This window comes from Amblyraja radiata, chromosome 8, assembly GCF_010909765.2.
Source record: "Amblyraja radiata isolate CabotCenter1 chromosome 8, sAmbRad1.1.pri, whole genome shotgun sequence".
Lineage (NCBI taxonomy): Eukaryota > Metazoa > Chordata > Chondrichthyes > Rajiformes > Rajidae > Amblyraja > Amblyraja radiata.
Genome location: NC_045963.1, coordinates 33862744 through 33874164, shown reverse-complemented (window position 1 = coordinate 33874164; position 11421 = coordinate 33862744). Strand labels below are relative to the sequence as shown.

Sequence of the window (11421 nt, the reverse complement as noted above, 5' to 3'; positions counted from 1 at the left end):
GAAGCAGACCGTGGCAGGGGTGTGATGAGTCCTTATGGATGCTGAGGGCCTTCCTGAGGCACCGCGTGTGGTAGATGCCCTCCAAGGCTGGTAGCTCTGTCCCGATGATCCGCTGCGCTCTGTTGACGACGCGCTGAAGAGCTCTCCTCTCCGCCTCCGTGCAGCTGAGATACCACACAGAGATGCCATACGTTAGTATGCTCTCTGTGGTGCAGCGGTAGAAAGTTGTCAGCAGCTGTTGGGGCAGACCAGTCTTTTTTAATGTCCTCAGGAAGAACAGTCGTTGCTGTGCCTTCTTGACCAGCGCGGCGGTGTTCATGGACCATGTGAGGTCTTCTGAAAAGTGAGTGCCCAGAAACATAAAGCTGGACACTCTCTCCACACTTTCCCCGTAAATGGAGATTGGGGAGTATTCTCCAGAATGGGACCTCCTGAAGTCAATAATCAGCTCCTTGGTCTTGGAGGTGTTTAGTGCCAAGTTGTTATTGGCGCACCAGTCCGCCAGGTTCTGCACCTCCGCTCTGTAGTTTGTTTCATCACCGTTGGTGATCAGCCCAATCACTGTTGTGTCGTCTGCAAACTTCACGATGGTGTTGGTGTCGAATGCAGGGACACAGTCGTGAGTGAAGGGGGAGTAGAGCATGGGGCTTAGTACACAACCCTGTGGTGTGCCGGTGCTCAGGGTGATGGTGGAGGACAGGTGCGGGCCCAGTCTCACTGCCTGTGGTCGCTCCGTGAGAAAGTTCAGGATCCAAGCGCATATCGGTGAGCTGAGGCCTAGCTGGTGGAGTTTGGTGGTGAGCTTGGTGGGGATGACCGTATTGAATGCAGAGCTATAGTCAATGAAGAGCATCCTCACATACGTGCCCTGTCTGTCCAGGTGAGTCAGGACAGTGAGAAGGGCCAGAGAGATGGCATCCTCTGTCGATCTATTTGCCCTGTATGCAAATTGATGGGAGTCCAGTGAGGCAGGGATGCTGGATTTAATATGGGAGAGGACCAGTCTTTCGAAGCACTTCATAGGGATTGGAGTCAGGGCAACCGGCCGGTAGTCGTTGAGGTTGGTGATTTTGGACTTTTTCGGCACTGGTACTATGGTGGCTGTTTTCAGGCACTTGGGGACCGTTGCCAGAGATAGAGATAGATTGAAGATTCTCGTGAATACCTCCGCCAGTTGTCCAGCACAGTCCTTTAATACTCTTCCCTGGACTCCTTCCGGGCCTGCAGCCTTGCGTGGATTGATCCTACGCAGAGCGCACTGTACATAGATACATAGAAAATAGGTGCAGGAGAGGGCCATTCGGCCCTTCGCGCCTGCACCGCCATTCAATATGATCATGGCTGATCATCCAACTCAGTATCCCGTACCTGCCTTCTCTCCATACCCCCTGATCCCTTTAGCCACAAGGGCCACATCTAACTCCCTCTTAAATATAGCCAATGAACTGGCCTCAACTACCCTCTGTGGCAGAGAATTCCAGAGATTCACCACTCTCTGTGTGAAAAAGTTTCTTCTCATCTCGGTCCTAAAGGATTTCCCCCTTATCCTTAAGCTGTGACCCCTTGTCCTGGACTTCCCCAACATCGGGAACAATCTTCCTGCATCTAGCCTGTCCAACCCCATAAGAATTTTGTACGTTTCTATAAGATCCCCTCAATCTCCTAAATTCTAGCGAGTATAAGCCAAGTCTATGCAGTCTTTCTTCATATGAAAGTCCTGACATCCCAGGAATCAGTCTGGTGAACCTTCTCTGCACTCCCTCTATGGCTATAATGTCCTTCCTCAGATTTGGAGACCAAAACTGTACGCAATACTCCAGGTGTGGTCTCACCAAGACCCTGTACAACTGCAGTAGAACCTCCCTGCTCCTATACTCAAATCCTTTTGCTATGAAAGCTAACATACCATTCGCTTTCTTCACTGCCTGCTGCACCTGCATGCCTACTTTCAATGACTGGTGTACCATGACACCCAGGTCTCGCTGCATCTCCCCTTTTCCTAATCGGCCACCATTTAGATAATAGTCTGCTTTCTTGTTTTTGCCACCAAAGTGGATAACCTCACATTTATCCACATTATACTGCATCTGCCAAACATTTGCCCACTCACCCAGCCTATCCAAGTCACCTTGCAGTCTCCTAGCATCCTCCTCACAGCTAACACTGCCCCCCAGCTTAGTGTCATCCGCAAACTTGGAGATGTTGCCTTCAATTCCCTCATCCAGATCATTAATATAAATTGTAAATAGCTGGGGTCCCAGCACTGAGCCTTGCGGTACCCCACTAGTCACTGCCTGCCATTGTGAAAAGGACCCGTTTACTCCTACTCTTGCTTCCTGTTTGCCAGCCAGTTCTCTATCCACATCAATACTGAACCCCCAATACCGTGTGCTTTAATACTCTGTACCGTGTACCTCCTGAGTGCTCAGTGTTAAGGCCTGTCCCTCCGCAATGGCCGGGGTTATTCCACACCTGGTGGTGTTGCCAGTTTCAAACCGGGCAAAGAGGTGTTTAGTTCGTTGGCCAGTGTGATATCACCGTGGGGGCAGGCGGGCTGTTCTTGTAGTCAGTGATGTCCCTGACACCCTGCCACATGCTTCTGGTGTCCGCGGTATTGAAGTGGTCTTCTACCCTTTGCCTGTGGATGACTTTGACCTTTTTTTATGCCTCTGTTCAGGTTCGACCTGGCCGCACTGTAAGCAGAGGTGTCCCTGGATTTAAAGGCGTTGTTGCGTGCCCTTAGCAGATCCTGAATCTCCTTGTTCATCCAGGGTTTCCGGTTTGGGAACATCTCTAGTTTCTTGTCCACTGTGACAGTCTCCACACAGCAGTTGATGTAGGAGAGCACAGTGGATGTGTACTCCTCCAAGTCTATCTCTGTACCACTGGTAGCCTGTTGTGCAAACAGGTCCCAGTCGGTGCGATCAAAGCAGTCCTGGAGTTGTAGGGTGGCGTCCTCGGGCCATATTTTGACTGTCCTTATTGCAGGTTTGGTCTTGCGGATGAGGGGTCTGTATGCAGGCAGTAGAAACAGTGAGAGGTGATCGGATTGTCCCAGGGATGGGCGGGGGAGAGCTCTGTAACAGGCATGAGACAGGAAAAAACTGAAAAAAGAGGAAGAGAGATGGGGGTCCAGGTGGCATTGCCCCCTGGTAGGGTTCCAAGGGGCAACACCCCTGGCTGGGGCAGAATATTTTTGATAATTGTACCTTGAAATTACTTTCTTGCCTGTTTACCCTTAATTTATAGTGATTTAAAAAAAATTGTAACTTAAAATAGTGCATTTTACTTGCTTGTCACAATTTACACAGAATTTATTTGATAATCATACCTACAAATGACGCCAACTCTTTGCTTGTTTACACTTGTCATATTGAAAATATTTTATATTACATCTACTTTTTAAAGCACAAATATTTTATATTACATACCTGTTTCTTGCTTGTTTACTCTAATTAGGGAGAAGTATCCTTTACACAGGAATTTTTTTGGTAATTTTTTGAAAATTATGCCTTGAAATGGCACAATTTCCTTGCTTGTTTACCCTTAATATATACTGTTTAAAAAAACCCATTGTAGTGTCTATGACATACAGACTCTTGAATGCATTGTGAGTGTTGTGTCCGTTTACGTAACTCTGTGCTCCCCGCCCCAACCCCAGTACGGTGGGCCTGGGGACAGAAAAAACGCTGGCTCTACATGTGCAGAGCTGAACGCTAGCCGTAGAGATGCGCATGAAAAGACGGTCGGCTTGCACCCAGGTACACGCTTTCCGCTAAAATCGACTCCGCGGATTTCCACGCACTCAACCATCGGTGCAGCGGCTCACTGTCTCGCGGAAAGATTCAAGAGTCAATTTAATTGTCACATTTACCAATGAAGGTAGTGAAATTTGAGTGACCATGCAGCTATACTAAGAAAAGAGCAAAAATACACACAGCACATAAGATAAAGTTTAACATAAACATCCACCACAGTGGAATCAACATCCTTCACTGTGATGGAGGGTGATAAAGTTCAGTCATCTTCTTCCTTTTTCACCCGTGGTCGGGGTCTTTGAACGGAGACATTGCCGACGGTCCGCTGTTCAAGCCCTCTCGTCGGGATGGATCGGAACCTTCCGCGGCATGGAGCTCAGAGTCGGCCGCTTCTTACTGGAGAACGCTGCTTCATGGTGTTAAAGTCCACAAGTCCCTCGGTCGGAGCTCCAACACTGGCGATCCTCGGCAAAAGATCCCAGGCTCCGTAATGGTAAGTCCGGGCTGGATTTAGACAGATATTTTTTTGCCGAATGTCAAAATCTGCGGATATCCGCGGAGAAATCTCATGCCTGTTATAACCAAAATGTTCTAGTCTTGGCAGCTTTCCTGTAAACTTCACCTTCACCAATCGATTGCGGCCACAAGCTTACTTTATTGCAATGTGAGGAACTGCAGAAAATATCCTTTCTCCATTTTGTTTAGTTCTAATAAGATTTCCCTACCTTTGTATTCTATATGTTGCTAAAATGGAAAGTGTTCTACATGATGTCTGAATCATTACAACTATCAATTCTGTCAATTTGGATGATTTATGGATATGTGTATTTTTACAATATTGGAGAGATTTCAGCACAGAACATTAAAAATTTCATATCTCCATTGTTTCAAGTAGTATGGTGTTAATTTTTTTCAGGGAATGTTACTCAATTTGGAAAAGATAGTAGAGATTACAATAAAACTCTCTTTACTCTTGAGATAAAATCAAGTTAGGAATTAAATTAATTTCCCGATTCAACCAGTTTATCTAAAAAATAACTATTTTTAGGACACCAAAAATGTGACGTGCTTGGACACAATGAAATAGAGGCAATTTCTGCATTAATTTCATTATAATACAAAACATTTTCAAGTGTGTTGCTTTGCAGAGATACATGTTTCACAGTAATAAGTTAAACTTTTGATGAATTTGGCATTAAGTGCTCTGAATTACCATATTTCAAAGAGTGTAACGGTGGTTACTCTTGTTGTCCACCCTATTTTAGAGTAACCACCGTTACACCACAATGGTAAATTAAGACCAAAGAACTTCCCAAGGAGATTGAAAATGTTCTAGTTTGAAGAAATCAATAGATAATTATTATGAGAAGAAAGTAACCTTAATATCAAGATTCTGTAAAAAAGCTGCTGCATGCCAAAATAAGTGAATAATTTTGGCGTCCACCATTACACGCGTAACACCAGCATTTTGCAGTAGCTATATTTCCATCAAGTTATGTACCTGCAGTCTCTTAGTATGTATGGAAAATTACTTCCATAAAGTTTATTCAAAACATGAGAAAGAAATTACAAAAAAAGAAACACTGGAAGAAACAGTAGCTACTTTCATTTTGGTGTCGACCCTTGAACACGCGTAACACACGTTTCAGTAGATAACAGGAATACTGCTCATTTGGTCACATACTCCATGTTTATAGCAAGAAAGTACATTTGTATGTTGAAAAACAGCAAAAGTGAAGAAATCAGCTATCAAGCTTTAGAAAAAAATGACTTTCTAAACTTCATGTAACGGTTGTTATGGTGGACACCAAACATAAAGTGTAAAAAAACATGTTAAACAAATAATTTTGTTCATTAATGAAATTTTCTCGAACTTCATGGACGATCTCTCCCTGTCATGTACTACCACTGTGAGGGTTTTTCGATTGATCTAAATCAAGTTGAACTAATCTATTTGTGAACTTCAGTTTTATGTATGACTAGACCAAGTGCAGACCCGTGGGTCTGCTCCCCCAACGCAGCCGTTCCCTACCCGTAGCCCCCACGGGAGACGTGGTCCTCCAACTGAAGATTCAAGCACTCAGCAGTGCGGCTGTTTTTAAATGACGTCTTTGAGGCGAGCGCCAGCAGCCGTTATGGTCGCTGGCCAGCAGGAGGCGACAAAATGAGTGAGTGGGGGGCGGGGGGGGGGTAGAAGAATTTTATTAAAAATGAGTACAAAAACACGACAACATTTAATGAGGAGTGGATACTTGGAATGAAAAGTGAAATATCTACCGAAATGGAAAAAATCTGGGCATTTATGGGTCTGGTATTGGCGTAGCAACGAATCAAAGGCTGATACCCACAGGCTGGCAACCACAAGACAGGCAGAAACACACACACACACACACAGTTTTAAATATAGATAGATGTCACACTTTTGGTACCCAGTATTGTAAAAACACACATATGAACTCCAATATTCCTCAGTTTCTTTGTACTTAATAATTTATTATGAATTCCTGGGCTTGTTTCCCCTCCCAAATGTTTCACCTCATATTTTGTTGGATTAAATGTAATTTTCCTTTTTCTTCCTGGGGTGTGAGTGGTCTTTGGTTATGTTGGCTACTTCTCAGAAGTAGCATTAAGTGTAGATGCAGTCAAAGTGGGGGAAGTTGGTCCATGTGTTGAACTGAACTCCGTCCATGACTCTCGGCAATTTCTTGTGGTCGTGGGCAGAGCAGTTGTTCATATTGTCTCTGAATCCAGGACTCCCAGATCTCTTTCTACTATCACAATTTGTCATCCCATTCGTTTACATAATAAATGTTTTTTTTGGCTCTTGCTTTCCTAGTGATCAATTTAATATTTCCACATTACATCCTCAGCCTAATTGTTATCCCTTTGCAGACTTAGCGCCTCCTCACAATTTACTGCTCCACTTATTTTTGTATAATCAGTAAATTTGGCTGCAATAAACTCCATCCCTTCATCCAAGGCATTAACATAAATCGATGATTGAGCCCTCTGCACTGATCCCCGCGGTGTTCCATTAGTTCCTGGCTATCATTTAGGTCAGGGGTCGGCAACCTTGTTCTGCATAAGGGCCAGGACCCATGTCTGTGAACGGATGGCGGGCCACATTTATCGCCGTAGTTAATAAATGGAGGTAATAATACATACTAACAAAACTTTGACATATTTATATATTTAAATAATATTATGTCTAATGAACATAGCAGTTAGTTTGAGACACTGGTATAGAAACTACCCTCACCGCTCTCTGTCTGTCTCATAGCAGTTAGTGTGACACTTGGTGTTGTTCTTCGCTCGACAGTCTCTCAATATTAGGTGACAGGCTGGAAGAAGCCAGGTACAAGATGCCATCTAAATGGGCATCAGTCAGTCGGTTTCTTAATTTACTCTTCGTGTATTTCATTTTTGAGAAGAGTTGCTCGCACATGTAAGTACTGCCGAACATTGATGTCATTTTTTTCGCGTGATCTACCAAGTTGGTATACATACCAGTTTCAAGAAGATATTTCTTGTAGAACTCTGGTAGAGATATGTCTGTTGCTTTAAATTTAGATCTTAATACATCACTGCACTGCATCTCAATAAGTTCCATTTGAACATTTTCTGGTACGTTGTCGATGTCCATGTCAAACGGTGTGGCAAACAGCCTGAATTCGCTTGTGTGTGAGCGAATGTCAGCGAAACGTGAAGAAAACTCAGTTTTCAAGTCACGTATTACAGTCACAAATGTGTTGGTGTCTGTCGGTTGGGTCTCCTTGAGTTTAGGGAAATGAGCGTAGCATGATTTCTCAAGCTGGCATTCCCACAGATGTAGTTTTGTTTCGAAGACGACGATGTGACCACACATCTCATGTACGAGTTGATTTCTTCCCTGAAGTTGCAAGTTGAAGTTGTTAAAATGAGCTGTTAAATCTACCAGAAATGCTAAATTCGAAAGCCATTTAGGATCGCGAAATTCTGAGGCATTCACATTTTTACCTTCAAGGAATGTTGCTATTTCTTCCCGCAGAGCGTATACTCTTTCTAACATTGCACCTCGATTGAGCCACCGAACGTCGCAGAAGTAGAGCAGGTCTCCATACTGGGCCTCTGCTTCCGACAAAAGTTGTTGAAACTGACGATGGTTCAGTCCCTGAGACAAAATCATGTTTACTGCTCTTACCACTACGTCCATCACATCCTTCAAATTTGAAGACTTGGCACACAATGCTTCCTGGTGGATTAGGCAGTGCATTTTCTCTATTTTGTGGTTAATTCCAAGGCCTTCCATGTGGTTTTGAAGCAGAGCCACGACACCTTTCTTTTCTCCAACCATTGCTGGCGCTCCATCAGTTGCGACACATACTAACTTAGATAGATCCAGCTCCATGTCTGTAGTACACTTGAGCAATGCTTCAAGAATGTCTGCTCCTGTGGTAGTACCCTTCATAGGTACCAGTTGAACTAACTCCTCAACAGTGTCGAAAGCTGAATTTACTCCACGTACAAATACTGCAAGCTGAGCGGTGTTTTTGGTATCTGTACTCTCATCGAGCGCTATTGAGAAGAACTGGAAATGTTGGCAATAGTCCTTTAAACTCTTTTTTACATCCACTGACATTTCTTCTATTCGTCGTGCAACTGTTCTTTCAGAGAGACTGACATTTGAAAATGAAATCTTTATCTCGGGACACAGAATGTCCACAACTGCCATCAAACATTCTTTCACGAAATCTCCATCATTGAAGGGCTTCATATTTTCTGCTATCAACTTAGAAACTGCGTAGCTAGCACACGTGTTCCTTTCTGATTCTACACTTTTTTTCTTGGACATCAGACTTTGATTTTCCAGGCCCCATTTAAGGTTATGAACTTCATGCTTCCTTGCTTGCCCACTAATTTCATTAAATTTCGGGTGTCTTGTTTCATAGTGCCGCCTGATGTTGACCTCCTTGTTCACACTTACACTTGAGTGGCAGATGAGGCATGTGGGCGTGCCAAAGTGCTGTATAAAGAAGTACTTTTCTGTCCAAGTGTCTTGGAAGATCCGGCACTCAACATCCACCTTCCTGCATTTTGTAGCCATTGGGGTTTGCTGGGAAAAAAAATCAAATATTGTTATTACTATAACAGTATAACTAATGTTAGAATCATCATAAATCTATTAGCATTTTACCAGTTTTTGATAAATGTGAAAGTACAGTCGCCCCATAATATTTCTGGACTCGATCTATTGTCTTTTCATGCCCTTCATAGCGCTTTGTTCACTGCTCCATATCTCAACTGTAAACCACGCATTAACCATATAACCATATAACAATTACAGCACGGAAACAGGCCATCTCGACCCTTCTAGTCCGTGCCGAACACGTATTCTCCCCTAGTCCCATAAACCTGCGCTCAGACCATAACCCTCCATTCCTTTCCCGTCCATATAACTATCCAATTTATTTTTAAATGATAAAATCGAACCTGCCTCCACCACCTTCCCTGGAAGCTCATTCCACACAGCCACCACTCTCTGAGTAAAGAAGTTCCCCCTCATGTTACCCCTAAACTTCTGTCCCTTAATTCTCAAGTCATGTCCCCTTGTTTGAATCTTCCCTACTCTCAGTGGGAAAAGCTTATCCACGTCAACTCTGTCTATCCCTCTCATCATTTTAAAGACCTCTATCAAGTCCCCCCTTAACCTTCTGCGCTCCAAAGAATAAAGCCCTAACTTGTTCAACCTTTCTCTGTAACTTAGTTGCTGAAACCCAGGCAACATTCTAGTAAATCTCCTCTGTATTCTCTCTATTTTGTTGACATCCTTCCTATAATTAGGCGACCAAAATTGTACCACATACTCCAGAATTGGCCTCACCAATGCCTTGTACAATTTTAACATTACATCCCAACTTCTATACTCAATGCTCTGATTTATAAAGGCCAGCACACCAAAAGCTTTCTTTACCACCCTATCTACATGAGATTCCACTTTCAGGGAACTGTGCACAGTTATTCCCAGATCCCTCTGTTCACCTGCATTCTTCAATTCCCTACCATTTACCATGTACGCCCTATTTTGATTTGTCCTGCCAAGATGTAGCACCTCACACTTATCAGCATTAAACTCCATCTGCCATCTTTCAGTCCACTCTTCCAACTGGCATAAATCTCTGTAGACTTTGAAAATCTACTTCATTATCCACAACCCCACCTATCTTAGTATCATCTGCATACTTACTAATCCAATTTACCACACCATCATCCAGATCATTGATGTACATGACAAACAACAGTGGACCCAACACAGATCCCTGTGGCACCCCACTAGTCACTGGCCTCCAACCTGACAAACAACCATCCACCATTACTCTCTGGCATCTCCCATTCAGCCACTGTTGAATCCATCTTGCTACTCCACCATTAATACCCAACCATTGAACCTTCTTAACCAACCTTCCATGAGGAACATTGTCAAAGGCCTTACTGAAGTCCATATATACAACATCCACTGCTTTACCCTCATCAATTTCCCGAGTAACCTCTTCAAAAAATTCAAGAATTGATTAGCCGTTGAGTAGAAAGGAGGGAGGGTTTCGAGAGAGTTGCTTTCCACCACGGCGAATCGTAGTTTTGCCGTGCTCACTGTCTGTGCTTGTTCTAGGATTCTAGATGACGGACATCCACAGGAAAAAAAATACACCGGCGGGCTGGATGATTTCGGGTTACGGGCCGGATTCGGTTGCTGACCCCTGAACTGGGTGATAGATTATTAGTTTACAAATCAGGAGCACCTGCAAGCCCTTCTTTTACTTAAACCTATTCTCCCAGTCCATCACAACTGATTAAGTTATAATCTCAACTCTGACCATAGTAACCTATCACCAACTTGTTTTTTGAGTATCTATCTCAGACTGCTTTGGGGGGGAAAAATTCCAACTCAAAAGCCCAAACAATTTAACCTCATTCCCTTGTTTTCATCTGTAATACACCAAATTCGAGATTCCCCTGTCATGATCTCTCGGCATCTTGTATTTAAGTACCTCACAAGGTCAACAGAAGTTTTTACTTTGAGTCTTAGCACCAAAAGTCCATATCTTACGTTCAGAAGGACAAAGGTTAAAAAAATCAAAACCCAACGAAATAAATCCAACAATTCGTGCAACGTCTGTTGAAAGGAAATTTGAAATGACGAGTCGAATGGTTCACGTGAGAATTAATTAAAGGCAATTTAGAATTCAAGAAACCCAACGCCTCTAATCCAAGGAGAAGTACGGTAGTTGTGGCCAAAGATTATAGAGCAGAGCATAATCTTTGGTTGTGGCAGCAGTCTGCAGAAGGGTTCCAATCCGAAACACCCCTTCAGTCTGAAGAAGGGTCTCGACCCGAAACGTCACCCATTACTTCTCTCCAGAGATGCTGCCTGCCCCGTTGAGTTATTCCAGTATTTTGTGAATCTTGAAAGACGAGAAAAATTTGGCGCACAAGTAAACAGGAGGACTCTTACGAACCGACTTTGGGTTATTTATTCTTTGCAATTAAACCTTTATCCACAACTACCTTGTTGGAGTAAAACGTGAAGCGAACAGGAAAATCGTTGCAAGCTCGAGCGGCTCGACGCGCCGACAGACAGGAAGCGGCGGCTGCCCGAGGCGCGCATGCGCACACCTCACACCTCACA

General features: G+C 43.7%; 1 protein-coding gene across 1 annotated transcript; it reads right to left on the bottom strand.

Moving 5' to 3' along the window:
• Positions 1-5286: 5286 nt before the first annotated feature.
• On the bottom strand, positions 5287-11386 carry LOC116976046 (general transcription factor II-I repeat domain-containing protein 2A-like). The gene is made up of 2 exons (XM_033025531.1): positions 11301-11386; positions 5287-8850 (listed from the first exon to the last, which is right to left on the bottom strand). The coding sequence occupies exon 2, from the start codon at positions 8839-8841 to the stop codon at positions 7042-7044; it is 1800 nt and encodes a 599-aa protein (XP_032881422.1). The 5' UTR covers positions 8842-8850; positions 11301-11386; the 3' UTR covers positions 5287-7041.
• Between the last annotated feature and the right edge of the window lie 35 nt (positions 11387-11421).

Bases quoted from the DNA above. Each gene is read 5' to 3' on its own strand.
- LOC116976046 (XM_033025531.1), bottom strand. From the start codon at position 8,841: ATGGCTACAAAATGCAGGAAGGTGGATGTTGAGTGCCGGATCTTCCAA.